Source organism: Gilbertella persicaria (assembly GCF_025201335.1).
Source record: "Gilbertella persicaria strain CBS 190.32 chromosome Unknown B0P05scaffold_72, whole genome shotgun sequence".
NCBI classification, from domain to species: Eukaryota; Fungi; Mucoromycota; class Mucoromycetes; order Mucorales; family Choanephoraceae; genus Gilbertella; species Gilbertella persicaria.
Window position 1 is genome coordinate 78,199 of NW_026252033.1, and position 24,946 is coordinate 103,144.

General features: G+C 36.4%; 13 protein-coding genes across 13 annotated transcripts; 3 read left to right on the forward strand and 10 right to left on the reverse strand.

Moving 5' to 3' along the window:
* Positions 1–30: 30 nt before the first annotated feature.
* On the reverse strand, positions 31–1,475 carry B0P05DRAFT_564098 (uncharacterized protein). Its single transcript, XM_051580790.1, has 2 exons — positions 1,077–1,475; positions 31–1,038 (listed from the first exon to the last, which is right to left on the reverse strand). The coding sequence occupies exons 1-2, from the start codon at positions 1,411–1,413 to the stop codon at positions 104–106; spliced, it is 1,272 nt and encodes a 423-aa protein (XP_051429664.1). The 5' UTR covers positions 1,414–1,475; the 3' UTR covers positions 31–103.
* Positions 1,476–1,528: 53 nt separating this feature from the next.
* B0P05DRAFT_564100 (acyl CoA binding protein-domain-containing protein) lies at positions 1,529–3,430 on the forward strand. The gene is made up of 6 exons (XM_051580791.1): positions 1,529–1,698; positions 1,749–1,834; positions 1,897–1,981; positions 2,035–2,155; positions 2,198–2,841; positions 2,896–3,430. Exons 1-6 carry the CDS (start codon positions 1,573–1,575, stop codon positions 3,052–3,054), a joined length of 1,221 nt encoding a protein of 406 aa, XP_051429665.1. The 5' UTR covers positions 1,529–1,572; the 3' UTR covers positions 3,055–3,430.
* B0P05DRAFT_564105 (Utp21 specific WD40 associated putative domain-containing protein) lies at positions 3,431–6,493 on the reverse strand. Its single transcript, XM_051580792.1, has 7 exons — positions 6,230–6,493; positions 5,933–6,179; positions 5,563–5,877; positions 4,737–5,512; positions 4,500–4,691; positions 3,819–4,452; positions 3,431–3,770 (listed from the first exon to the last, which is right to left on the reverse strand). Exons 1-7 carry the CDS (start codon positions 6,425–6,427, stop codon positions 3,439–3,441), a joined length of 2,694 nt encoding a protein of 897 aa, XP_051429666.1. The 5' UTR covers positions 6,428–6,493; the 3' UTR covers positions 3,431–3,438.
* A 2,188-nt stretch (positions 6,494–8,681) lies between these two features.
* B0P05DRAFT_630098 (uncharacterized protein) lies at positions 8,682–9,083 on the reverse strand (the record flags this gene model as incomplete). Its single annotated transcript, XM_051583487.1, has 1 exon — positions 8,682–9,083. One exon carries the CDS (start codon positions 9,081–9,083, stop codon positions 8,694–8,696), a length of 390 nt encoding a protein of 129 aa, XP_051429667.1. The 3' UTR covers positions 8,682–8,693.
* Positions 9,084–9,912: 829 nt separating this feature from the next.
* B0P05DRAFT_641925 (uncharacterized protein) lies at positions 9,913–10,378 on the reverse strand. Its single transcript, XM_051583790.1, has 2 exons — positions 10,265–10,378; positions 9,913–10,218 (listed from the first exon to the last, which is right to left on the reverse strand). Exons 1-2 carry the CDS (start codon positions 10,278–10,280, stop codon positions 9,938–9,940), a joined length of 297 nt encoding a protein of 98 aa, XP_051429668.1. The 5' UTR covers positions 10,281–10,378; the 3' UTR covers positions 9,913–9,937.
* A 21-nt stretch (positions 10,379–10,399) lies between these two features.
* Positions 10,400–12,182, reverse strand: B0P05DRAFT_336653 (actin interacting protein 3-domain-containing protein). Its single transcript, XM_051573567.1, has 3 exons — positions 11,662–12,182; positions 11,410–11,619; positions 10,400–11,371 (listed from the first exon to the last, which is right to left on the reverse strand). The coding sequence occupies exons 1-3, from the start codon at positions 11,819–11,821 to the stop codon at positions 10,515–10,517; spliced, it is 1,227 nt and encodes a 408-aa protein (XP_051429669.1). The 5' UTR covers positions 11,822–12,182; the 3' UTR covers positions 10,400–10,514.
* A 42-nt stretch (positions 12,183–12,224) lies between these two features.
* Positions 12,225–13,103, reverse strand: B0P05DRAFT_564118 (uncharacterized protein). Its single transcript, XM_051580793.1, has 3 exons — positions 12,588–13,103; positions 12,496–12,533; positions 12,225–12,448 (listed from the first exon to the last, which is right to left on the reverse strand). Exons 1-3 carry the CDS (start codon positions 13,082–13,084, stop codon positions 12,387–12,389), a joined length of 597 nt encoding a protein of 198 aa, XP_051429670.1. The 5' UTR covers positions 13,085–13,103; the 3' UTR covers positions 12,225–12,386.
* Positions 13,104–13,149: 46 nt separating this feature from the next.
* Positions 13,150–15,894, forward strand: B0P05DRAFT_564119 (autophagy protein Apg9-domain-containing protein). The gene is made up of 8 exons (XM_051580794.1): positions 13,150–13,501; positions 13,541–13,654; positions 13,709–13,844; positions 13,890–14,315; positions 14,371–14,814; positions 14,876–15,178; positions 15,224–15,596; positions 15,644–15,894. Exons 1-7 carry the CDS (start codon positions 13,176–13,178, stop codon positions 15,563–15,565), a joined length of 2,091 nt encoding a protein of 696 aa, XP_051429671.1. The 5' UTR covers positions 13,150–13,175; the 3' UTR covers positions 15,566–15,596; positions 15,644–15,894.
* Positions 15,895–17,134: 1,240 nt separating this feature from the next.
* On the forward strand, positions 17,135–18,976 carry B0P05DRAFT_480759 (1-pyrroline-5-carboxylate dehydrogenase; the record flags this gene model as incomplete). The annotated part of the gene is made up of 3 exons (XM_051575142.1): positions 17,135–17,191; positions 17,247–17,557; positions 17,692–18,976. The coding sequence occupies 3 exons, from the start codon at positions 17,135–17,137 to the stop codon at positions 18,974–18,976; spliced, it is 1,653 nt and encodes a 550-aa protein (XP_051429672.1).
* A 70-nt stretch (positions 18,977–19,046) lies between these two features.
* Positions 19,047–19,558, reverse strand: B0P05DRAFT_564124 (cytidine deaminase-like protein). Its single transcript, XM_051580795.1, has one exon. It carries the CDS (start codon positions 19,535–19,537, stop codon positions 19,061–19,063), a length of 477 nt encoding a protein of 158 aa, XP_051429673.1. The 5' UTR covers positions 19,538–19,558; the 3' UTR covers positions 19,047–19,060.
* A 7-nt stretch (positions 19,559–19,565) lies between these two features.
* Positions 19,566–21,421, reverse strand: B0P05DRAFT_564125 (Pescadillo N-terminus-domain-containing protein). The gene is made up of 2 exons (XM_051580796.1): positions 21,128–21,421; positions 19,566–21,050 (listed from the first exon to the last, which is right to left on the reverse strand). Exons 1-2 carry the CDS (start codon positions 21,226–21,228, stop codon positions 19,649–19,651), a joined length of 1,503 nt encoding a protein of 500 aa, XP_051429674.1. The 5' UTR covers positions 21,229–21,421; the 3' UTR covers positions 19,566–19,648.
* Positions 21,422–21,952: 531 nt separating this feature from the next.
* B0P05DRAFT_564126 (PQ loop repeat-domain-containing protein) lies at positions 21,953–23,198 on the reverse strand. Its single transcript, XM_051580797.1, has 7 exons — positions 23,133–23,198; positions 22,990–23,084; positions 22,868–22,941; positions 22,676–22,810; positions 22,476–22,568; positions 22,308–22,443; positions 21,953–22,278 (listed from the first exon to the last, which is right to left on the reverse strand). The coding sequence occupies exons 1-7, from the start codon at positions 23,181–23,183 to the stop codon at positions 22,083–22,085; spliced, it is 780 nt and encodes a 259-aa protein (XP_051429675.1). The 5' UTR covers positions 23,184–23,198; the 3' UTR covers positions 21,953–22,082.
* Positions 23,199–23,441: 243 nt separating this feature from the next.
* On the reverse strand, positions 23,442–24,765 carry B0P05DRAFT_564130 (uncharacterized protein). Its single transcript, XM_051580798.1, has 6 exons — positions 24,239–24,765; positions 24,078–24,188; positions 23,931–24,031; positions 23,854–23,881; positions 23,743–23,806; positions 23,442–23,697 (listed from the first exon to the last, which is right to left on the reverse strand). Exons 1-6 carry the CDS (start codon positions 24,299–24,301, stop codon positions 23,618–23,620), a joined length of 447 nt encoding a protein of 148 aa, XP_051429676.1. The 5' UTR covers positions 24,302–24,765; the 3' UTR covers positions 23,442–23,617.
* Positions 24,766–24,946: the final 181 nt, after the last annotated feature.

Here is a 24,946-nt window from a genome sequence, read left to right on the forward strand (position 1 = left end):
TATCTTACAACCATCTTCTCCCCCAAGGCATTCATATGTTATTTATATACTTTCTTTTATTTCGTCATTGTATGTCATGCTTAGAAACTTAACAAGTCAAGATTTATAAAAAGGTATCAGAGGCATGCGACATGACAAAAATATCACACAAATGATCGATTTCTTTTGTATAGCCCGATAACAAATCCATCACGCGTAACCCACCTACGCGCTGTAAGCCAGGTGTTAAAGGGAAGAATTCAACGTGTGTCTGAGTCGATTGACCGGGTTGTAATTCACCCAAGGGTCGACTGCTGAGACCACTCAAGAGGACAGAGCCCATTTTAGTCTTGATAGCACTTAGCACAAGTTTCATGTTCTCATTCGAATGGTTCTTGACACGAATGCCTAGTCTAAAAGGTGTCTCTAGCACAACAGACACATCTTCCTGATCTGAACAAGGCCCCACTTCAATATCTTCTAGCATAGGTGCCTTTCTGGTCAATTGAGATGTCTGTAAACGACCTAGATCACCCATATAGGATCGCCATACAATATCCAGTTTACCTAAGGCATTGGTCGTACGAGAAATACGGTCATGGTCTGTATTGGGTGATAACATATAGAGATATTGACGTACATCTTGAGGGTGAATAAAATGATCCCCAAAGACAGTCTTGTCTTGACCCACCACACGATTGAGATCTTCAAACACAAAGTACTCTGAGGGCTCAAATTTCATGCGTTCAAGAAACATAGGGCCTGCAGACACATTCTGAATCTGTGCTTCAAGAAAGACACGGCCATCCATGAGATTATTGAGTTTTGTCTTGACAGCCAGTGGATTAGACACTTGAAACTTGTAGAATTTACGAAAATGACGTTTTTTACCATCTTGAGTTGTGTATTGGACTGAACAGACCAAGATATGGACACCGAGTTCTTTGATTTCATGTGATACAGTGGTATCCAAGGTAACCTGTGTCTCTAAGGTGGTCTGTGATGCTGTATCTGATAAAACAAACCGTTGAGAGGATGTCTGTAATTCAATCTTGATGCCTACTTGGTAGACATCCAAGGGGATTCATTGTTGATACTGACTAACGTACTAAAGTTCTCGCCTAAATAGATGTTACCAAATGCAGAAGGTAACTTGAGCATCTGACTTAGACCAAAATCTCGGATCTGTAAGTCTGTACTTTTCCCATGGATAGGAAGAGAGGCTGTCAAGTCTGATATGTTGAGTGAATCGAGTCCTTCGAGAAGAGGCGATGATGTGGTTGATTCATAATAGATAGGTAAAGTGGCTGTTAATTGAGGACGAGAGAGTCGCATGACTTTAAGGGATAATAAATGAGGTAGTTGATCATCTTGTGTCTTGGGTGGTGTTGCTATGCCTTGACGAGGTGAAGTAATAGTAGGTGTATTAGACATCAAAATAAAAAAATAAAAATAAAAAAGAGAAAGGACGCGACTTTTGATTGGCACACTGACTATGGATAGCACATATACACACACATGTGATTTTTCTTAAATACCCATCTGCTTTTTCTTTTTTTCTTTTACGTGTCTTTTCTTTCTTTCTTTTTAGTGATGACAAGTATTCCACCTCATTATACAGATCGTTTTATTGTGTCAAGATACAATAAGGCCTTACATTTTGTACAAAATTTACCTGCTAGTTCAAGTTTTCAACCTACAAAGAACCAGAAACTGGAAGTCAGTCCAACACAAGGCATACAATAGATAGACTGATCATTTTCTCTTAGTTATATGCACTTTATAAACAAGTATCTGTAGGTGATATCAATACACAACGACCTGGATTATTTGATGTGGTAGGCAGAGCAAAATGGTAAGTATGGGTTACTTAAATAGCATAGTCTTACTCTTTTTTTTTTTTATTTATTTATTTAGGGATGCTTGGAAGAAATTAGAGGGCATGTCGGTGTTGGAAGCAAGGCACATTTATGTAGAGGCACTTTTAAGAATTGCAGCAGAGGTAGGACAGATAAAAAAAAATATATATATATGAATAGTTAACCCTATGGATAGGCATATAAAAAAAATTTAGGAAGAGAAGAGGCACAACAAATTATGCATGCTTTTGCTATTATGAGACCTTCTGGAGATGATGATGACAGTGAAGATGATGATAATACATCTCATTCAGAAGGTAGTGTATATATAAATACATTTATATACTTAATGACTATAGAAGAAGAAGAACAGGCTTATTTAAATCAAATTCAATCCAGTATAACAAGACGACCTGGATCTGTTGCTTCTATTCAGACTACAGTCACTGCACCTACAACACCACGCCAAATGCCTATTAATGGTATGCGTCCTCGTTCAAGACTGAATGTTCAGATGATGACAAGGGATGACTTGCCTCAACCAGAAGCCTTTGTGGATCCCAATGTCAATCCTTGGCAACATATACCACCTCTTTCTACTCGAAACCATCATGATACAAGTAGTGAAGATGAATCAACAAGCAATAGAAAAAGATTGCTTGTACGTAAATCATCACTTCGATTACCTTCCCCTATATCAAAATATCCCAACATGACACGGTTTCAATCACCTGCAAGTACCACAACCACATCTTCTTCTGTGACTACTACACCACATAACATGTATGAAGCCAATCGATTGTATACTGAGAATACAACAAGAAAAGCAATAGAAGCATTACAGACACAAGTGGTTGCATTAAATGATCGTATAGATGATTTACGCCGAGAATTAGTGGAAAGAGATAGACAACGCTATATCCACAGACAAGATAAAGAAGACAAAGACAAAGAGGAAGAGGAAGAAGAAGAGGAACAAAATGATTGGACATGGGTGATAAAAGTAAGTAATACTCCTTTATGACAAATAATAATAATAGCTTGATTCTCTATTTAGGCAGCCATTAAGCATGCAGGTGTGAATCTGATGACAGTGTTTATATTGCTGATTATTTTATACAAATCAGGTAGCCCTGTTGCTTATGCAATCATGAAACAAGCCAGTAAGATGTGGCAATCATTTAAGCTTCGTGTCTTGATAAGTCGTGTCATATAAAGTCATGTGTGTGTATGTATATGTATTTCTTTTCTTTTTTACCAAAAAAAAAAAAAATGCCTCCTTTTCATGAAGAACATGTATTTCGACGTTTAACTTCTTCTGAATTAAGCAGAACACAGCATAAACTTCAATTACAGAGAATGTCCTTCTTTAACCAAAGACAAAAATTATTTGGACCATCCTCATAACATGAAAAGACTCACAAAGGAACTGGATCGCATAAACCGAGAATATCATAATCTACGTCAATTTGAAGATCCTCTTCAAGCTTCATTCAAGCGTATATCCAATCTACATCTACAAGAAGAGGGTATGCATCATATTCATCCAAAAGTAACACATTATATAAAACGATATCGGTAAAGAATAAAGATCTATTGTTTATGTTCTACGAGCAAAATCAATCAGGCATAGACTATAATGAATTTGTTCTGATAGACGACCAAATTCATTGCCTTGAATGTCTAGAATGTGTTGTAATTTATCATGAATAGGGTTCAAAGGATGGGAGACAATCAAGTCACCATGAATAGTCAAAAAGACAGATAACCATGCTTGAGCCAATTCAAAGTTCTTTCTTGTGTTGAGCATATACAGAATAGCTTCTAAATAATAATTCAGTAAACTTAATTCTTCATCCATCGAAAAGGAACGAATTTCTAAATCAACAGCAGAAGGACTGAGTGATTTAGCCAGTGTGACAAAGGCATCATCTAATTAAGACATATAAGTAACCAAAATCAAATGCCACCCTGACTTACATTGTTGGTTTGCTTCATGGCCTGCTCTTAATTGTTGAGCAAATACAGTGTCTGTATTGAGTTGATTAAAGCTGATCTGCTTTGATTCAGGTTGTTCTTGATGAGCACTAAGATCAAATTGGGCTTTGGCACCAGGTAATGTCGGTAAAAAGAAAGGTGCCTTCTCTGGTAATTTGGGCGCTTCTTTAGGCTTATTACGCAATTTGATTGTATCCAAGTGTAACAGATTTTGCCATTTTGCTCTGGGTTCCATAGATAAAGTGATCATTTGATCAGCAAGTTGATCAACTGTAGTCAAGGTAGGTTCCTCCAAAAATGCCATTTCTTCTTCTTCTTCAGTATCACTGTCCTCTAAGCCTGTTAGACTAGGTAAAGACAATACTTGAATCTCTTGATCTTCAGGAATATTGCGTAAAGACACTTGTGTGTATTGTGTACGATTGGACCATAAAAAGATACCAACATGATCCACATGAGCAGTAGCTAAAAAGTCACCATCAGGTGAGAATGCGAGACATGTAACAATATCTTCCACTCTAAAGACATCAATCATCGCACCTGTAGGCAAATCCCAAGTACGCACCGTGCCATCAAGTGATGCTGACACAATCCATCGACTATCTGGGCTAAATACCTATGTACACACTGTGAATTGGATGTATACAACATGAATTCACTTACAAAGTCTGTAATACGGTTTCTGTGTCCCCAGAACTCTCGAATGATATTCTTGGTCTCTAAATCAATCACACGAATACCTAAATCATCACACACAACAGCCAGAAGATCATTATCAAGGTGATAACGAAGACCAACAACAGAAGAGTCAAGTTGGATTGTATGAACAACATGGCCTGTCTTGATTTCCCAAATCTACAAGGCATAAGAGATACACAATCATAAAAACCTCTCACTTACCTTGATGGTTTTATCGACAGAGGCGGAGATTAAATAACGATGAATGGTATCTGTTGTCAATCCTGTAATAGGCTTCTTGTGTCCATCAGGACCTGCAAATGTCTTGCGATGAAGTCCAGACTGCATATTGTACATATCAATCACACCAGAAGCACATCCCAGATACCCAAAATTACCACAAGAGGAAATACAAGTCGTTTTGATGGCTGTCTTGTCTGTACTCATCAAGACATGACCACCTAATTTCTTGTTCTTGGAGGACCATGTACGACATGCATTATCATTGGCATGACAGGTAATAATATTATCCCATTCTTTGGCTTTAGCATCATTCACATCCAAATCCACAATTTGAGGTAACTTGAGATCGTCCATACTGACTCCGTGTTTGTTGGCTTTTCTGGCAAGATGACCCTGTGAATATTCAAAGTTTTGGGCATCTCTGACTGTGCTGAATGAACGGAGTGCATGATCGCGACCTGCACTCAGAATGGTCTTTTGGCCTTCACCATGATATTTGATCTTGGAAGGAGGTGCATGGTGACCACTACGGGATTTGAAAGGGTGAGGTACAGCATTGTGTTTCTCAAAGATCCATTGTTTGACAGCATTATCAGTAGCACCAGTCACAAGGATAGGTTGGTTGTGCAAAAATGTCAAGGAAGTAATGTATCCATCATGCGCATTTTTCATGATATGAGCCAATCGACGCTCAGACAGATCCCATAAGGCTACATCGCCATGCATATTGGCTGTAGCCATGACTTGTTCTTCATCTATACACATTTGATATCAGTCTCTTGTCTGTCTAGTGAGTCTTTACTACCTGTTCTGAACGTAATGGCTGTCACTCGATCATCTTGTCGTACACTATCAATCTTTTCATCTGCCTTGATATTGTACAACAAGACAGTACCATCCAATAAACCAATAGCTACAACATCAATCACAGGGGATTGTGCTAAACAAGTAATTGGGGATCCCATATATTTAAACTGGTAAATCATCTTGTTGGTTCGAATATTCCAAATCTGCATAGTGCCTTGTGTGCTGGAAACAAGGATTTTATTGAGGTAAGTGGAAGGATGAAGCATTTGTGTGGCTGTGAATTCTTGTCCAAACTCGATTTCAGTGTATAATTCTAGTTGGTGTAAGCCATTGGCTTTTTCTTTCTTTTTTTTTTTTTTTGAACTTACCTCCTGTGGTAGTATCCCATAATTTAAGTGTATTATCATCACAAAGAGCAGCCATATAAGCACCGAGGGTGATGATTTGTGTGATATTAAAGTTGCCTTGACCTCCCACACGAGATACTTCTTTACCTCGCTTATATCCAATCACACAATTACCAGCGGCTGCATAGACTAATTTCTTGTACGTAGCCAAAGCTGAAATGGGCTTTTCTGTAGGTGTACTGACAAACAAAAGGTTCATTTTTCCAAGCTATAGATTACATCATATGAGTCATGGTCTATAAGTCAAGTATTATTTACATTATACGTCTGGAAACTATGGCCAACACAGGTTGTCAAGAAATATTCATTGCCAAAGTTATTGATAACATAAGGTACTTCGTTTGTCACATAACCAATGGCTCTAAAAGGCTGATATATCTTTGAATGATTGGTGTTCTTTTTAACACCGTTTTCTACACGCCTCTTTTTTAAATGTACGTTGGCATCGTTGGACATGATGATATGCTTTCAAAAGAAGAAGAAAAAAATGGCTTGAGAGATCTGTATTTTTTTTAAAAAAATAGGCAAAGCCACGAAACTGATTTCTAGTCACAGTTATTAAATCAGTCTCCGTTCGTCATGCAGCGCTCCAGCTATGCATCCATTATCAAAATACCACCAAAAAAGTCTAAACTTTGTTTAATATGCCTATAATAAAGTTACTTTTGAGCACACTCATGCTGTTACGCATTCCTGCTCTAATGTCTTTTGTCAAGAGAAACTTGGTGACTATAGAAGATATTGAAAAATGGTGAAAGTCAAATTACCAGTTGAATGATTGATTGTAGTGCTACCGAAACTGCACCCATCAAAAATGTTTTTCGAATGTCATTGGCATATGAAGCGTGCTTGAGAAAAGTACATCAAGTCCTCAGTAAGATGCACATTATTTTATTTCATTGATTTACTAACGATCTATCGCTTCAGATCAAAGAACCCAAGGCAACTCATGAGACAAATTCAGAGCACCAAGCTGTTATGTTTATGTTTAAACGCTATGATGCATGCTGCCACTTCTGAAGCTTTTGAGATCTTTTATCAGTCTTTTGAGAGACACTACTATAAACTGCCTCAGTCTCTTCCTGAACATCAACAGTGATAAAGTTCAAAGTATAAGTGTTTAATTTTCTGTAACCGTTTATTATAAATAACAATACGAATAAAATTATATGTAAACTTGCTTTCTCTAAGCATAATCTTATGACAGGAAAACAACCTTATCTTTTCCTTGTTCTGTTTATCCTAGATAAGAAACATTCTAGGCACTCATAAGTACTAAACCTATTTATTTAAACGTAAACAAAAAGAAAAGGAAGGCATTTGCTGACTCAATTGATATTTAGGATGTTTTTTCAGTGATATCTATTGTTGTTTACTTGCAAGTCTTTTGCGCTTGACTACCATAATATTTAGGAAGTGACAAATTAGATGTAGATGTAATTTTTGATTAAACAATAGATTAAATATGGTAATAATCTAAATCAATTCAGTAAAGAGTGTATATGTAAAGATGATATACAGAAGTAATGGCCCGTGATTATGACAGTCTTTAATGTGTCATTTTTCATTGCCTGATCTTACAGTACGGAGTCAAACCGTAATGACATTTGATAGCTGGATGTTTTCCTTTTTTTTTTTCATCAGTATTGTCGCTTTTTTTTAGCGTTTTCTTTTACTAAACCACTTGATTATCTATAACAAGAGGCAATATTGTAAAGAGACACATCTACACTGTAAGTATAGGATGCGTAGCTCAAAGAAGAAAAAGAAAAAAAAGCTTCTTTACGAAAGATAAACAAACACCAATACCTATAAGTTTGAATAAGCGAAAGTCCAATGAAGAAACATCAAATTCAGACTCTGCAAAGAGAATCAAGCGACAATATAACAGTGATCCTGCCTATCTTACATTCTTTGACAAATCAATGAATCATTATATCTCTACTGCGATCTTGGACAAGATGAAAAGCAGCCAAAAACTTGATGCTGACCTCCTGAGATTCGAAAACGACTTCACAAGTAAGACGAGACTTCCTTATGAAATCATAAAAAATGCTGTATTTTTTGCTAATCTAGAGCCTAGCGTGATGAGGAACTTTATGGAAAACAATAGCAGCAAATTAATAATTGAATTATGGAAGGATTATGTTGACAATCATTTTGACTCCATTGCCAAAAACCTTAGAAAAAGAAACCCTTCCTTTGCAAAAGCCCCCTCCCATCCTTCTTCCTCATCTGCTTGATCAGAATTAAAGGCCACCGTGGATATGGGGGAAATGTCTCGAAGAAATGCGTGGAAAAAGAGGCAATGTTCGTATCACTAACGAATACAAGATTTCATAGACATGCATCTATTGTTTTAAACACCTAGAACACCCTTGTTTTGTAAAGGAAAGGAATGGAAAGACAATCAAAAGATCAATGAATGTTATCTTGATGTGTGTCAATCCTGAATATGTCTCTGTAAAGCCCTTTCATCTCTTGCAATAAATCTATCTGGCTCAGCCTTGTGTCTTCTCAGAGTATCTATCCCCCACCTCTCTCAATCTAAAATCAGTCAATACGAAACTAAAGAATTCAAGATTTAAGCATCTGTCCTTTTGCAAGAAGAGGAGAGTAGCCAATTGCGAATAATTAGGTAAAGTTCTTTTAAATTAGAAACTCATCCAATCTCTAATTTTGTAACTCGATTTTTTTTCTATTGCATTTAGCAATGTTTATTTTAAACAACTAATCGTTTGACTGTCTGAATCAATTCATCCAGCTTTTGCATGATATCTTCATTGGAAGGCTTTTGGTCTTGTCTTGTGCCTGAAGGACTACCATGGATATCAGCAAGATGATTAAGTAATCCATCAAATTCATCCAGATCAAAATACTCAAGACAAGAAGGACAAGCAAGGTATTCTTCATCCACTTTTCCAAAGGGATCGTTTTGGGCAATGAATTCATTGGCTTTTCTTCGGCGAGAACCTACAGGTTTAGGAGGGAAATTGGTTTTATGGATATTTTTCAAATGAGATCGTAAACGGCTGGAGGTCACAAAATCATGCGAGCGACATCCAGCGTAAGGGCAAACAGATAAGAATCGAACCACAGGTATATCTGACATGTGTATAAAGAAAGAGAGAGAGAGAGAGAGAGAGAGGATAGATGTGTTTGTTTTATTTAACAAACGAGATATGAATCTATCACTCCAAAAGGTCATTCTATCAATTATTTTTTGATAAGTCGATTTTTATTTTTATTGATATATAGAAAGAGGTTGTATGCTTGGGACATACACATCATAAGCTTATTTCTTGGTCTTGTTCCTAGTGACAACAGCAAGTGTTGGATGGCATCATCATTTGTTAAGCATGTCTGGGGAAGTGTCAAGAAAGAGCGAGAAAATTTTACTTTAAGGTGTGATTTGTGTCACCATAATCCAGTATATTGGGGAAAGAAAGCGAGATGACGTATGCTTCATATCTTGATCAACATCTCTTTTTTTCAGTTTAGATAGATCTTTTATTATCTATTCACTAGTTTTTAGTGAAAATTGATAATCTTAATTATGCTTGGCAAAAAAAAAAAAAAAAAAAAAAGTTTAAATTTCTATGGAAAAGCTTGTTTATTTGATAAATTTTGATAGATTTTTCATGTAGATTCTAGACTATATAGATCGGAAAAACGTTATTTTTGTTTTCTGTAATACAGAGTAAGACAAAACAATGATTTATGAAAGAAACAGAAAATTGCAATACACTGTACGATAGCTTTTAAACAATAAAGTGCCCCCCCCTTTATTGTGTAGATAAACGCCTTATGGATATCTCATCATTATTTGATAAGACTAAATAAATCAAATAAACAATTTGTAACCATGTGTGACAGAAAAATGACGATGATGATGAAAAACAAAATAATTTAAATTTGCGATTTAAAGTTGTCGATCATTTGAAGTTTGTATTAACGTCATACAATTTATTCTCTAATAATAAATAAGGTACAAATATATATAAAAAATATATTGCGTAGAGGTATATAAATATGAAACGGATAAGATATATAAATATATATACATAAATATGACAAGGCTGTCATCATCTTTGTCTTCTTTTTTTTTCTTTTGTACAGAGAGAGAGAGATGTAGATTTTTAAAAAAAAAAAAGTTTTCTTTGATGGATATGTACAGAATAAGTGTGGTTGTTTTTGGGGGGGTTTTTTTTTAGTTGCCATTTGCAAATCTACACCAGAATTCATGACTGATATGATATAAGTAACATGTAAAGAACAAGAGAGTTGACTTACCTAAACTGAGTGACATCGACACCACAACAAGAACAGAAGCTTGTCATTGAAGAAGAGTGTTGATGTTTGTTTAATTCACAGTTCATGATAAAGTATATAGAATAAAAAGAAAAAGAAGGAAGAAACAAGAAAGAAAAGGAAGGTTTTATATATATTCCATGTCAACCCACAAATGGAAATTTCAACTTAACGTCATCATAGAATAAGGGTCACACATGTCTTCCTTAATGATCCATTTTGTTCTTTTTGTTTATTGTTTATGCGTGAATAATTGTTGAATCATGGCTTTATCTTTCTCTTGCCTTTGTTTGTCCACATTTTCTGTTCCTCCAATATTCTTTAATTTACTGAATCCAATGAAATCTGTCAATTCTCTCTCAAATTCGTCTACTGTTTGTTTCTTGGACTTGATTTTAGTTTCTATTTCACCCAATGCTTTCATTCTTTGATGATGGTCCACATGAAGATGAGAAACTTGTTGCAATACTTTAATCATGCCTTCCTCTTCTTCATCTTGTTCCTTCTGAATAGGCATACCAAGTTGTTTCTTTCGTTCCTGTATTTCTGATATTTTATGAAGTTGTCCTAATACGTCTATTAATGCCTTATGGTCTTCTTTTAAATCAGCCACAAGGGCTTCTTGTTCTTTAAGAAACTGTTGTTCTTTCACAATCTGTTGTAATTCCAATTCCCACGTCTTTTTCCAAAGAGGCTTACATGTCTTGATACGTGACTCTAGTTGTTTCATTTCATGCATCAGTCTATCAGACACTTGTTGACACTGTGTCAATTGGTGTTTGGAAGGACGACATCGACGCTGTGTTACATCCGATTTCAGCTGATCAATCGTGTCTTGTAATTCTTCCAGCCGTGTTGTCATTAACGTGGCTGCTTTTTGTGTGATATCTTTGCTCTTGCTGATTTCCTGGTGGATTTTTCGATTGTCTGAGGCATCATGTTCTGTCTTGAGTTGAGCATAGGATTGCTTAAGTTGTGTTAATTCTTGTTTAAGTTGATTGAGTTCAGTTTCTTTTGTTAATGTATGGGCTGATTGTTGTAAGAAATCATCAAATAAGCTATGTAATTGTTGTAATGTATGATGTGTTGCTATTATGTTAAGAGACAGAGTCCAAAAGGGAACTTACCTTTTATAGACAATACAGAATAAGGTTGAATGTCTTGTACATCTTCAAGCTCATATTCAATGTTGGTAGTAGGATCTAGAATATAAACAGTGGATAGATCGACATCAAATGTAGTCATAAACAATTGCTGAATTGACGCTATCGATAAATGACTATTTTGAAGTGTACATTTCTTGATACGATCTCCACTTTTCAGATAGACAGGGAATTCTTTTTGTTCCTTTAAGCTATTGTATGTATGTGTTCATTTACCTTTATCTCGCAGTAAAGACTGTTTGGCTTTTAAGCCTTGTAATAGTCTCATGATGATATCACGAATAGCAGGCAAATGTTGCTCTAGTGTTGTTAAAGAAGGCTCCTTCTCCAATACCTCTTTTAAGCAAGTACGTAATTCTTCGGGCAAATAATGCATATCACTATAGACCAAATCAGATCAAAATCCAAATTTATCCTATTACCTTGTGGACACTGAACAAGACTCAAAGGCGCGTGTGGCAGCCATGAAATAAGTTTCCAATATATTATATTCCTCATATATATCTTGTTGGTTTATATTTCCACAAGACCATCCATTCAGTATTTCTAATAATCGCTTTGTACTTGACAATAGTCTAGCCACATGCTCTTCTATTTCTGACATCTAAAGGATTTTCTCATATGTTAAAGTAGGACAAAATAAATAAATAGATAAAAAGGGAATATCATTACAACCACTGGTTTAGAATTCATGTTTTCTGACATCATTTCTATCATATAGTTATCTATCTATAAACAGAAAGAGAAGGAGAAAAAAAAATACATGTATAAAGTGTATCTCCTTATATACAGGACTGTTTATTCACATTCCAATCTTTTTGTTGTTGTTGTTGTTGTTGTTGTTTTTATCGCTTTATGATAGTAAAGAAGTACATAACATGTGTGATGTAATAAAGGTATATATACGTCAATCCTATGAGCCTGTATGTGTCACAGCCTATTTAGACAAGTATCCTGAAGTCTCTAAATTCATGCAGTATATAAGGACAGCGAACAAATGGCACTATTGTAATTTTTAAGATTAGGAAAATACCTTCTATTTCAACTTACTTGTTCCATCCTTATTTTTTGAACAGAGAGCAGTAGCACTAATAATAGAAAGAAAGCTTAGTGCTTATATATAAATAAATAAATAAACTTACTTTGCAATGATATGCATAGTATAGTTACCCATAGCGAGTGAAGGAATACTCCATGTAGCATGTACTGTCTGATTCACATCTTTTGGTGTGTCCATAGACCATTGAAGATTTGGAAATGAATCTATCGTTGTGTTTGTATCCACATGAACCAACTGAGTGACAGTAGTCCAGATCTTGATCATGCCCATAGCGCGTACTAGCTTGTCAATCAATTTGACTTGTATTCCTAGTTTACCTCTATATCGAATATCCATGATATCATTCACAAACCAAGTACTGTTGATAGGTGGACTATACATGATAATTTGATCTGAATAGACCACTGCTAGAAATAAAAATAATACAAGCATGGACTTCATGATAAAGAGAATAAAGTAAGGCAAGAAAGAAAAGAGACAAATGAGCATTATGTTTGGCTTAAATATGTTGATGATCCAGGGGAGGAAGGGGGAATAATGAATACCTTGAGTTGACATATAATTGACTCTGTAACGCATGATGCAGTATGTGACTTTGTTTGCGTCTATCATGCAGATAATCAGGTGTATCCTTTTCTTTTTCTTTTTTTTTTATCTTGTTTATATATCTATGTCAAGAAGACTATTATCACCTCATACTTCAGACGAAGAAGAAGATTTCACACTCAACCCAATACATGAACATACTCCTTTTCAACCGCAGTATTATGCAGAAGAACAAGATGAACTAGAAGCACCTGATTCACTCTTCTTGGAAAGACAAACACCCCCTTATCCTACTCACCATTCCACAAGAGGGAAAGTGACTACTTACGACAGAACAATGTGGCGATGGGCTAATGTAGAGAACATGGACGATTTTTTTCAAAGAGTATATGACTATTATCAAGGCAAAGGCATTTATTGTATCTTATTAGCAAGACTTTTGAATGTGTTGTAAGTTGTTATCATGTATATTGAGTGTTAACAGTGTAGGACACTTGCGTTTATTATTGGGTTTTCTACATTTTTAGTGGGTTGTGTGAATTATTCAGAAATTACATCGCACCATAAACTAGCTGATGTGATTGAACCACACTGCTTATCTAGGCAAGTGGAGTTGTATAGTCCAAAAAAAAAAAAAAAGACTTATCTTGTCTATAGACTGTCTGCTACTAAATTCTTGTTCTTGTTGATCTTTATTGTATGGTGGGGATATCAAGCCATCCGATTTATCACAGATTTACCCAGGTTGCAAGAAATGCACAACTTTTATACACATTTATTACTTATTCCAGACGTAAGTCAAGTATGGAAATGAGTTTATGCCAACACCTTATCATAGCAAGATATGCAGACTGTATCGTGGCAGACAGTACTGGATCGAATTATTGCTATTCGAGAAACAAATCCAAATGCAAACGATATTCGACTAACAGAACATGATGTAGCCAGTCGAATTATGCGTCAAGAGAACTACTTGATAGCCTTGTTTAACAAGGACATATTGAATATCACTATTCCATTACCTTATATACGCCATCGTCCTATCTTTTCAAAGGATTTAGAATGGAATCTGTCGTTTTGTTTGTTAGGCTATGTGTTTGATCACCGAGGACAGATCAGGAAACGGTTTCTAAAAGAGAAAAACAAGCATGTCTTGGTAGCGGGTCTTAAGCGACGTTTTATCTTTATGGGTTTACTCAACTTGATCTTGTTCCCATTTATCTTTGCCTATTTACTCTTGTACTTTTTCTTTCGCTACTTTGAGGTAAGTCTGTTCAATATATATATATACATATGTATGTATTGATCATGCCCAAAAGGCCTATCACAAAAATCCTGGAGAAATGGGTTCACGCACTTACACACCTTTTGCTCAATGGCAGTTTCGTGAATTTAACGAACTACCTCATTTGTTTCGAAAGCGGATCGGTCAGAGTTATAAACATGCCAATCATTACATTAACCAATTTCCAAAAGAAAAGATGGTCCTGTTAGCCAGATTTGTTTCTTTCTTGTCTGGGTCAATAGCAGGTGTTCTTGCCTTGTTTACCTTGTTTGATTCAGAAGCTTTATTGAATTTCGAAATTACGTCTAATGGTACTGTCTTGTTCTATTTAGGTGTTACAGGTACTCTTTTTGCTGTAACAAGAGGGATGATTCCAGATGAAAACCAAGTGTTTGAACCTGAAAAGGTGCTTCGACAAGTAGTAAAACATACACATTACTTGCCTGCTGAATGGAAGCATCAATTACACACTGACCATGTAAAAATTGACAAACACTTGATATATATATATACGGGCTAATACAGATAGAGGATTTTAGGTGAGAGGCGAATTCTGTAAATTGTTTGATTACAAAGTGGCCATCTTTTTACAAGAATTGACCAGTGTGATATTTGCACCTCTTGTGCTGTGCTTGTCGTTACCTGAAAGTGCAGAACAGATCATCAACTTCTTTCGAGAATTCACTGTGCATGTGAATGAGTTAGGCTATGTCTGTAGTTTTGCTCAATTTGATTTTGAACGTCATGGTAATGTCAAGTATGGTGTTCAAGGTGCTGTAGCAGAAGACGAATACTATCTTAGCAAACAAGGCAAGATGGAGAAGAGTTTTCTTAATTTCAAAGTAAGTTGTGTGTAGAGATACGTTAATGAATGTATTTATATATAGGCAAATCATCCTCGATGGCAACCTCATGATATGGCTGGATCCATGTATCTGTCCAAGGTACAAGCCTATCATCATCAACAGCAAGAAGAAGAAGAAGAGAGTGAATCAGACACGAGTCAACATAAGACACCTATTCGACTTGATCAATATGGTATGCCTCAAGTTGTGACAAGTAATTTAGGTGATTCTTTTGAACAAAGCGAACCTTGGAACCATCAACATCAAGAGGATGATGACGAGGAAGAAGAACAAAAACAAGGGGAAGGCATGATGGGTCTATTGAACCAGTTTTATGATTTGAATAACAATCCTACAGTATATACGACAACTAACTTTAAATAAACCCAACCCATTTGTTTAAGGAAGACATTTGGTATCATCTATGGATAATGTTGTTTACAGACTAATCCTTCAAAACAGACTCTTGTGAATACGTTTGGGCTCCAAGGCATTTCAATGCATGCAGGGTCTTTTTCTAAATGAATTATGCATTTCAGCACTTTGTTTTTACTGCATGTACTCATTTTAGATCAACATACTTGTCCACCTCCTTCTTTTTGTTTGTGCTTTTAGACTGTCTTTTGAAATTTTATCTCTTGTAGTGACAGAAAAATATATATATTTCTTTATCATCTTTATTAAACAATAAAGCCTTTTGTGTATTTTTCAACGCGAGATAGTGAGCTAACGCCACATGTGAATAATAATAGAAAAGGGGTACACAAACTATGTAATTTGATATATGCGCATATTCTTTGTTGAAATGTAACTAGTAATTCTTTGTTCTGTTCAATCAAAGCATCCCGCTTTTTTTTTCTTTGTGACGATTCTTTTGAACGATTATCATGATCTTTTTGGAACACGTATCAGCCCGAAAAAGGGTTCAAGCCTTTAGTAGTCTCTTTTTTATAAAATGACATGAAAGTTTGATGGCTACACAAAAAAAAGAAAATAGATCTCCGAAAATGTCTCTTATGTCGCTTTTGTCCTTTTAAGATCACTTTGATTTTATATTTATCCTTTGGAATCAGTTGAAAGTTCTCTTTTTTATCTAATTACGAGATTAGAACCAGAATAGCATGTAAAGGAAGCAATCTATGGCCTGAAAACATCCATGGCGATAAAAAATAGAGTACAATCTATATTTTATTTTTCTCACCTTCTAAACCAATAGGAGCACGATTCATGTTACGCTAAAAAAATTCAGATGCCTCTGCATGGACCTGTTTGACAGATGATATATCCTTTCTATAATAAAGGCAAATGCTCAGTCTATTTTGTCATAGACAAGGATTTTTTTTTTTTTCACAAGATGTCTATCTAATTTAGCTATTACCTATCTATTGAATGACAAACAAATGTTGGTCGACAAGACAAATAAAGGCGATTCCTTTTCAGTCATTCTCATTGGTTCATTCAATCTTGATTTAAGTCGAGAAAGAGTTGTTATGTCTCGTCCTGTTGAAAAATGCGGGGAAAACAAGACTTTGGATGCTTGTCTTGTTGCGACCTTCAGACACCTGTCCATAATTTGTTTTTTTTTTCATCATATTTTTAGTGTCAATAAACAAAACACTAAACGTATGTGACTTGCGTTTGATGGAATAACCAAATAAAATCTTTTTGTTTGTTTGAGATAACGATAAGACAAGGACAAACCATCTTCTCGGTCTTCTTTCTCTCTGAATTCAGCGGTCATTCAAGTCCACTAAACCGGGAAATGCCGGGCCAAATAAACGACAAGCGGGGTTTAGTATCAGAATATCATCATTAGAGTTTAGGTCCAATCTTTTTGTATGGAGCCAATCAATCTGACAATAAACATTTGACAGCAGAAAAAAAAAAACTATATAAATACGCCCATTTTTTTCTTCTTCATTCTTTTTTTTTCTTTACTTTATATCCGTCAAAATGGCCACTCCTACTCTTGCTCACTTCAAATTGCCTCAAATCGATAATGAGCCTATGGTAATTTAAATAAAATCAGATTTGTTTTGTTTTATTTGTTTCTCACACGCTATAGCTCAACTATGCTCCTGGTTCTGCTGAAAGAGTCAAGCTTGAAGCTGCAGTCAAGGATATGGTCGCTCAAGGTACTGTTGAAGTCCCTGTTGTCATCAACGGCGAAAAGATTTACACTGGTAAGACTGCTGAACAATTGAACCCTTCCGACCACAAGTCTGTTGTTGCAAAGTACCATGAAGCCGATGCTACTCTTACCCAAAAGGCCATTGATGGTGCTTTGGCTGCTAAGGCTCAATGGGAAAGCCTTCCTTTTAACGACCGTGTTGCTGTCTTCTTGAAGGCTGCTGATTTGTTGTCTGCCAAGTACAGGTAATTATTCAATTACTACTTTTTTTTTTGGGATTGTGAGAAAGTTTGAGTATGTTACACATACACATGCCGTTTTATACAATTGGAGGGTTATACATAGAGAATACGCGTATACTCATATATGGTTAATATAGATATAAGGCTATGGCTGCTACCATGCTCGGTCAAGGTAAGAACATCTGGCAAGCCGAAATCGATGCTGCTGCTGAACTCTGTGATTTCTTGCGTTTCAACTGCAAGTACGCCGAAGAAATCTACTCTCAACAACCTCCCAAGAATGCTCCCGGTACCTGGAACCGTACTGAATTCCGTGGTCTTGAGGGTTTCGTCTTGGCTGTTTCTCCTTTCAACTTCACCGCTATTGGTGGTAACTTGCCTGCTGCTCCTGCTTTGATGGGTAACGTTGTGCTCTGGAAGCCTTCTCCTGGCGCTGTTCTTTCCAACTACATTGTTTATGAAATCTTGGAAGAAGCAGGTCTCCCTGCTGGTGTTATCCAATTCGTCCCTGGTCCTGCTGAAGAAATCTGTGGCCATGCTATTGCCAGCCCTGACTTTGCCTCTCTTCACTTTACTGGTTCCACTCACGTCTTCCGTAACTTGTGGCAACAAATCGGTAACAACATCCACAAGTACAAGAGCTACCCTCGTATTGTTGGTGAAACTGGTGGTAAGAACTACCATTTGTTGCACCCTAGCCTTGATGAAGCCGGTGTTCGTCATGCTGCTTTGCAAACCATCCGTGGTGCTTTTGAATACCAAGGTCAAAAGTGTTCTGCTTGTTCTCGTGCTTACGTTCCCGCTTCTCTTTTCGCTCAATTCAAGAAGGAATTGGTTGCTGAACATGCCAAGATCACTCAAGGTCCTGTCACTGAATTCCATCACTTTGCTGGTCCTGTCATCAACAAGTTTGCCTTTGACAAGATCAAGGGTTTCATTGACTATGCTTCTACTCAAGACAGCTGTGAAATCATTGCTGGTGGTAAATACGATGACTCTGTTGGCTACTTTATCGAACCTACTGTGATTGTGACCAAGGACAAGTTCGCCAAGACCTTGACTGACGAAATCTTTGGTCCTGTCCTCACCATCTATGTCTATGACGATGTTGACTTTGAAGCTACTTGCAAGCTCATTGGTGAAACCACTGAATATGGTTTGACTGGTGCTTACTTTGCCAAGGACCGTGCTTCTATTGTTGCTGGTTCTAACTTGTTGCGTAACACTGCTGGTAACTTTTACATCAATGACAAGTGTACTGGTGCTGTTGTTGGTCAACAACCTTTCGGCGGTGGACGTGCTTCTGGTACCAACGATAAGGCTGGTTCTTGGTCTCTTTTGGTTCGTTTCATCTCTACTCGCACCATCAAGGAAAGCTTTGTTCCTATTGAAAACTTTGCTTATCCTTCCAACGCTATCTAATTCCCTCATCATTTTTTTCTGTAAACACATCTCACACTACCTTTTTGTAATTAAGAATAAAAAAAACAAAGTTCATGTTTAGATTTATTTGATAATATGTTGATTGGGTGCTAAACATGCTTCTTGAACATCAGGCACGATAAACACTTGAATTCCTTCTCTCTTTAAAAGGCTAATGCCCTCACAAGTCACTAAATTAGGAGGTTCTCGTACGCCTAAAACAACGCGTTTAATTTTAGCTTCGATAATTCGGCTGGTGCAAGGTCTGTTTCCTGATAGCCGAACAGAGCATGGTTCCATGGTTGTGTACATGGTGGTATCCGAGAGATCCATAGAGGCATCTACCTTTGCTAAAGCACATTCTTCTGCATGTGTATTCCCGGGCAATTCGCGTGAATAACCTGTACTTAATAACTTTCCATCTTTGTCTACAAGGGCGGCACCTACACAATAAGCTTGAGGTGCTGGGATTGATTTATGCGCTTCCTGTATGGAGAGTTGCATATACTCAAGGTCTTGAGGTTCATAGGTATAAGGTGTTTCAAAAGGATCTGTCATCATTAAAAAAAAAGGAAAAGGGAAAAAAGAACTGGGATTAAACAATTTTTTTTTATTCTATTAATATGTGTGAGATTGATGAATGAGAGATGAATGATACAAAAATAGTGAGGATTATTTCTTTGACTTCTTCAAAGCCTTCTTTTTCTTTTCCAATTTGGCAACTTCGTCTGCCTTTTGTTTGATACCGTGTTGCATCTTTGCATACAGCTTTCTTTGTTTATTTGTCATCATGACTGTAGCCATTTCTTTCTGTTCTTCTTCTTCAATTTCGGCAGCTGTGCGTTTCTTTGGCTTCTTCACTTCTTCTTCTTCTTTCTCGACCATTTCCTCTACTTCTTCATCCTCATCACTTTCTACATTGTTGTGAGGAACATAGTCACCTTCCTTAGCTTCAACGAAGGGAGATAAGTGAGGAGGCAAGACAGCACCAGGTTCATAAAGACTGGGCTTCACAATCTTACGAGCATTGATACAGTCTGCAACCCATTGAGGTTGAACATATGTACGAGACAAGACACGGTTTCTGACAACAGGGCGATCTGTGATTTGATACGTGATGGATTCATCAGATTCGGGGAAAGGAGGGTTGAGACCAACAGAGGGATCCCAACTCACTTCACCACCGCATGATCGAATCATAAACTCAAGAGCGTAACGAGGTGTTTCACGGGACAAATAGAACTTTTGGTCTTTAAACAAGTTTTGCAAGTCGGATGTGGCGTGTGTGGCAGCTTGGATCTTGGCAAGTGTCACTGTGTTGTCTTCTTCAGGAGCAGCTGATTTGAATTCATCGACGTTGGTGGCTTCTTCTTCCTCGTCGTCATTGTTTTTGGCAGCAGCAGTGGATTTCATCATTTCGTCCAAATGGAAACCGCCTGTTTCGTCCAACTTGGGAGGATAAATCATGTTCATTTCATTGTATAACTTAAAGTTCACAAAGCCAACAAGTGTACGGTAGAATTCCAAAAAGGTCAACATGACACGGAAATCAACGTCTGTAGGGATATCTTGAGAGAATTGGTAAGGAACAACCCAAGTGATGGTTTGACCCTTAATTTCAGCTTGATAATAGATACCCTTGATAGAAAAGAAAACTTTGCGAAGACTCTTTGACTTCATGACATAAGCTTGGAATTCAGAAATAAGCTTTTGACAATCAGCAACAGCATCAGCCTTGATTTTGTTGTCAGCAGGAAGTTTGGAGAACAAAAAGAGCATGGATAATGCATCATCCAAATCACGAAGTGCATCAATAAAAGAAGGATATCTTTCTTTAACAATGTGATCCAAGGTATAGACAGGTTTGTTGTTTTCCTCTAATGACTTGGCTGCAGAGAATTCACCTTTGTGAAGCACTTTGTTGAGCTTCTTGGCGAATGCCTTGTATTCACGGAACTTAACTAAAAGTGGTTCGTGAAGCAAATATTTGATATCCTTGACATAATAAAAGGTGGAAGGTGCTGTACTGCCCTTGTTGGCCTTCTTTTGTTTTGGGTTCACGAGGGTAAATACCCTTCAAGATACAAAGACGTCTACATATAGAGAGAGAGTGGTGAGTTATGTTTGACAGATCCATAAAAAAGAGTTTACCTAAAGTCAGCAAGGGAGATCTGGAGCTTATTTAAAGCTTGTTGTCTAGTGATGTAGTTGGCGGCGGCACCCTTAGTTCCCTTCTTGATGATCTTACCCATTATGCAGTTAAAGAGAAAACTTGAAAGAAATCAGACTTTGAAAAAAAAATCCTAAAGGATTGTATTGCAAGAAAAACAGGAGTTTGTGACCATTCTTTCTTGTGGCTTATTCTCTTGCCAATTAAGGAACAAGCGAAGCATAATCCAATGATGTTCCTACAGACGCTTAAAACCGAACAAGAGACTAAATGCTGGTTATGATGGCAATAGATCTCCCTGTTGTAATAGTGTAAATATCTCCTTATATATCAAATACAAATATATTTGTTTTTATCTTGTGAGAAATAAGCAAAGGATTCTTCTTTTGATAGGATGGGTGACATTACAAGTCAGTATGTTGTTTCTCGGCATATATTTGCTCATAGTTCACTGTATGTAATAAAACAAACTGTTGTATTACAAAAGAAACATGTCAGGGATTATGCAACTTAATCTGAATAGTTAGAGACTTGATTGGCCACGGAGTTTCCATGGAAAATGTAGGTACAAGATTCTGAGTGATTGTCCAAGGAGAGATACATAATAATATATACCATTACACTAGAGGTTCAGTCATTTGCATAGTATTTATTCAAATAACCTAATGAAGAATTTAGTGAAAATTAAGAGATTTTTTTTAAAAAGGATTTGAGAATGCTCTTCCGAGCCAAGAAGGTACAGGTTTGAAACAAAACTCCTTTTCTTCTTAGAGAATCTATGAACCTAAAAACTGGTATGATCTTACGTTTGCAAAGATAAAAAAAACAAAGAAAGTTTATTGGGTATTTACAATAAGGTTTTTTTATATATATATAAATATTAGTTATAAAACATTGACCCGTATATGTGTTTCAAACAATAAATAGACATGTATGTTACTGAGAAGAAAAAGTAAGAGCTCTAGTCAGTGCAGCAGTAGTAGGCGTATTGTCAACATGGGCTGTGTTCTTTCGATAATGCAAGAACTGGCCAAAGATAATAGCATCCAAGAACAATGTACCCAAACTACCAAATAAATAAGGCAATGATTGCATCAAAGTCTCTGCTGTGTGCCCTGGATGAGCTAAAATACTCAGGGCATAAGTAACATTACCCGATACAGCAAAAAGAACAAAGCCAGTGAGAGTCCCTGGGTTGAATGGCGCTTGAAATTCTTGTAGATTTGTGGTATACGGGACAACAGATAAAGTGAATTACATATCCAAGCCAGGGTCCAGCCAAATGTGACAGGATTTTCTGTTGACAAGCAGAGACCATAGGATGGGAACCGAAGTTCCAGCCAAAGAGCAGTACTCCCATTAACATGGTACTTGTCTTTGTGTTTGAAACAGAACCATACTTGCTTGAGACAGAAGTAATATCTTCCATGGTCTTTGTTAGCTCAAGCGTATTTCATGAATCAAGGCTGATGATTCTTCATCGTTGGCCAGTTGGTCAAATGTGTTGATTTTCCAGTCATCTTCTGAACATTGCAAGTCGCCTTTGCCATAATAAAAATACTGAAAGAGCAAGATGAGATCTGTTGAAACAAAATAAGTAGCTAAATAAATCTGAAATGGCAATTGACTGTTTAGTATACAACTGAGCATGTTGCCAAGGTCGCCTATACATAATGGAATAAACAAACATGAACGAATCACCCCTGAGGGTTTCATCCTACCTGCTAGCCAAAAGTACAAGAGGTACAGACTAAGCCCATCAGCAGAGCGTAACTTATAATTCTTCATGACCTGACTAGGGTGACATGTTAAATACAAAAAAAAATCAGGTATAGCAACTTACGGAATTTGAGCATTTAACCAACAAAAGATGGACAAATAGCCCAAAAAGACACTCAATGCATTAAGATAACTATGTATGCAAATACCCAAGACAGACTATAGAGGAATGATGAGTTGACATGTTGACTGAACAAGACAACTTACATTGATCCAGCGTAAATAAGCGTCAGTATCTTCAGTTGGAATACACTCCATTCCCTTTTGTTAATAGTAAATGGAAGAAAAAAAGAAAAAAAAGAAAAAGCAAAGGTCATCCTTTAATAATCAAATGGAAAATGCTGATTTATTCAACTCCAATCAGCTTCTTTAAAGTAAAATTTCCTTTTCAAGGTTGATGCTCAAGAATAAAAAAGATATTGCCCGAGAACATATCTATCTTGTAGTATCAGCAGATCTCTAAACGATGAGTAATAAAATAGAAATTAAAACAAACAAACAAACAAACAAACAAGAAGAGAATAACACACTGATCTTTATTTTTTTTTAATTTTCACTATATGGTATGAATGTCAAACAAGACGATAGATTGCAGAAAATTCCAGTAAAAAAAACAACCATAAATAAAAGAGGGATCTCTGCCAATCATAATCAAGGACTTGTTGGGGTAATTGCATAAATTCTCTATCAACTTATGGGAATTCTGCACTATCTCCATCTCTCACGTTTTGATAACCACCTGAAGGAAATGCTCCTGGAGCTTCTGACCAATCTAGAAAAATTAAGTAATCAAGAATATTTCGTACTGTGTACTCACTTCCAGCATTTAAAGAATCACCGCGTTCCTTGAGGATGTTGGCAGCAGAATATACAGTAAAGGGCTAACATCATTGTTTAGTCATGATTGTAACACTATCCATGACTTTACCTTAACAAACAAGCTAATTACATTAAAGCTATCCCAAACAGTTATGATCAAAGCTCGTCTTAATAGTTGAAACTTACAATTTGGCAAAACCGAATCCACTTTCAGCTTGTGGGTTACCACCATGTAAATAAAACCAAATCAAATCCAAAAAGATACTGAGACCAAGTGCTCCTGCAAACTTAATAAAATCAGAACAATAACCTCCTTTCTTTTATAGCACTTACTGTCTTTAAGGGTGTGGTAGACTCACGGTTATTGAAAGCCCAAATACCAAAAAAGAAAATAGGGATATTATAGGTAGGGTTGCTAGCAACTGCGCCTAAGAGAGAAAGGCACTGACATAGAATGATAAGACGTGTTTTTATTATGCAATATGGTAACTTACGAGATGAAGCCCTAAAAGACTGGCTAGATTAGTTTGTTGAACAGCACTTTGTACGAAATCCATAGGAAAATACACAGAGATAAATGAAGGAAACAAACGGATTGAAATGTCAGTTGACGGACTTTAAAGTGCCTAATATCTTTAGAATTCAATCTGACGAAAAAAATGAAATTAAAAGCATTAAATCAATCAAAGTGCTCTAAAGTATAGAGTTATTGCAAAGCTGTATTAACAAAATTTTTTAGTATATAAAAAGGCGCATTGAATAGTACTAGAAAATTAGTATATCTGCTGTTTAGATTTTGAGTGAACCTTTTAAAACGCTTATACTGTTTTTGCCCTATATTCATACACTTTTTAAAATTCGTCGCTTTGACTATGTTCCAAGGCCTTAGACATGCATCTTGTACTCATATATATTATAGTAAAATGTTAATGTATCGCTTGCAAATTACAATTTTGTGAAAAAGGCCAAAAATGATAAGGGTATCATAAGGGCTCAAAGTCATTTTTTGGCTTTTTCGAAGCTTATCATGTTTTTATATCAAACACTCGAAAAAAGTGGTTTTGATTCATTTTTGTTCCATTTTTATGCAATAAATGTGTCTTTTGATGAACTCATGAGGTGTTTTTTTTAAGTCGCCCAGCTATTCTATTGAATACTGCCTCTGCAATAGGTTTATTGGTTGAATAAACTTTTAGGTAGCA

Excerpts from the sequence above, each read along its gene's own strand:
- B0P05DRAFT_564098 (XM_051580790.1), bottom strand. The coding sequence starts at position 1,413 with ATGTCTAATACACCTACTATTACTTCACCTCGTCAAGGCATAGCAACA. Across the intron at positions 1,039-1,076 it reads GAACTTTAGTACGTTAGTCA|GCATCAAGATTGAATTACAG; the intron begins GTATCAACAATG and ends TCTACCAAGTAG.
- B0P05DRAFT_564100 (XM_051580791.1), top strand. The coding sequence starts at position 1,573 with ATGACAAGTATTCCACCTCATTATACAGATCGTTTTATTGTGTCAAGA. Across the intron at positions 1,699-1,748 it reads CAAAGAACCAGAAACTGGAA|TTATATGCACTTTATAAACA; the intron begins GTCAGTCCAACA and ends ATTTTCTCTTAG. Across the intron at positions 1,835-1,896 it reads GTGGTAGGCAGAGCAAAATG|GGATGCTTGGAAGAAATTAG; the intron begins GTAAGTATGGGT and ends TTATTTATTTAG.
- B0P05DRAFT_564105 (XM_051580792.1), bottom strand. The coding sequence starts at position 6,427 with ATGTCCAACGATGCCAACGTACATTTAAAAAAGAGGCGTGTAGAAAAC. Across the intron at positions 6,180-6,229 it reads ATAGTTTCCAGACGTATAAT|CTTGGAAAAATGAACCTTTT; the intron begins GTAAATAATACT and ends TGTAATCTATAG. Across the intron at positions 3,771-3,818 it reads CCATGAAGCAAACCAACAAT|ATGATGCCTTTGTCACACTG; the intron begins GTAAGTCAGGGT and ends TGTCTTAATTAG.
- B0P05DRAFT_336653 (XM_051573567.1), bottom strand. The coding sequence starts at position 11,821 with ATGCATTATTTGCCCGAAGAATTACGTACTTGCTTAAAAGAGGTATTG. Across the intron at positions 11,620-11,661 it reads GTCTTTACTGCGAGATAAAG|AATTCCCTGTCTATCTGAAA; the intron begins GTAAATGAACAC and ends AGGAACAAAAAG. Across the intron at positions 11,372-11,409 it reads TTCTGTATTGTCTATAAAAG|CAACACATCATACATTACAA; the intron begins GTAAGTTCCCTT and ends TTAACATAATAG.
- B0P05DRAFT_564118 (XM_051580793.1), bottom strand. The coding sequence starts at position 13,084 with ATGCGTTACAGAGTCAATTATATGTCAACTCAAGGTATTCATTATTCC. Across the intron at positions 12,534-12,587 it reads ACTATGCATATCATTGCAAA|TGCTACTGCTCTCTGTTCAA; the intron begins GTAAGTTTATTT and ends TTCTATTATTAG. Across the intron at positions 12,449-12,495 it reads AAAAAATAAGGATGGAACAA|TGCCATTTGTTCGCTGTCCT; the intron begins GTAAGTTGAAAT and ends AAATTACAATAG.
- B0P05DRAFT_564119 (XM_051580794.1), top strand. The coding sequence starts at position 13,176 with ATGTCAAGAAGACTATTATCACCTCATACTTCAGACGAAGAAGAAGAT. Across the intron at positions 14,316-14,370 it reads TTTTCTTTCGCTACTTTGAG|GCCTATCACAAAAATCCTGG; the intron begins GTAAGTCTGTTC and ends CATGCCCAAAAG. Across the intron at positions 15,179-15,223 it reads AGAGTTTTCTTAATTTCAAA|GCAAATCATCCTCGATGGCA; the intron begins GTAAGTTGTGTG and ends ATTTATATATAG.
- B0P05DRAFT_564124 (XM_051580795.1), bottom strand. The coding sequence starts at position 19,537 with ATGATGACAGATCCTTTTGAAACACCTTATACCTATGAACCTCAAGAC.
- B0P05DRAFT_564125 (XM_051580796.1), bottom strand. The coding sequence starts at position 21,228 with ATGGGTAAGATCATCAAGAAGGGAACTAAGGGTGCCGCCGCCAACTAC. Across the intron at positions 21,051-21,127 it reads ATCTCCCTTGCTGACTTTAG|GGTATTTACCCTCGTGAACC; the intron begins GTAAACTCTTTT and ends TGTATCTTGAAG.
- B0P05DRAFT_564126 (XM_051580797.1), bottom strand. The coding sequence starts at position 23,183 with ATGGAGTGTATTCCAACTGAAGATACTGACGCTTATTTACGCTGGATC. Across the intron at positions 23,085-23,132 it reads CTTATTTACGCTGGATCAAT|TCTGTCTTGGGTATTTGCAT; the intron begins GTAAGTTGTCTT and ends ATTCCTCTATAG. Across the intron at positions 22,569-22,675 it reads TGGCAAAGGCGACTTGCAAT|ATATTACTTCTGTCTCAAGC; the intron begins GTTCAGAAGATG and ends AGACCATGGAAG.
- B0P05DRAFT_564130 (XM_051580798.1), bottom strand. The coding sequence starts at position 24,301 with ATGGATTTCGTACAAAGTGCTGTTCAACAAACTAATCTAGCCAGTCTT. Across the intron at positions 23,807-23,853 it reads TAATTAGCTTGTTTGTTAAG|CCCTTTACTGTATATTCTGC; the intron begins GTAAAGTCATGG and ends CAATGATGTTAG. Across the intron at positions 23,698-23,742 it reads TGATTCTTTAAATGCTGGAA|ATTGGTCAGAAGCTCCAGGA; the intron begins GTGAGTACACAG and ends TAATTTTTCTAG.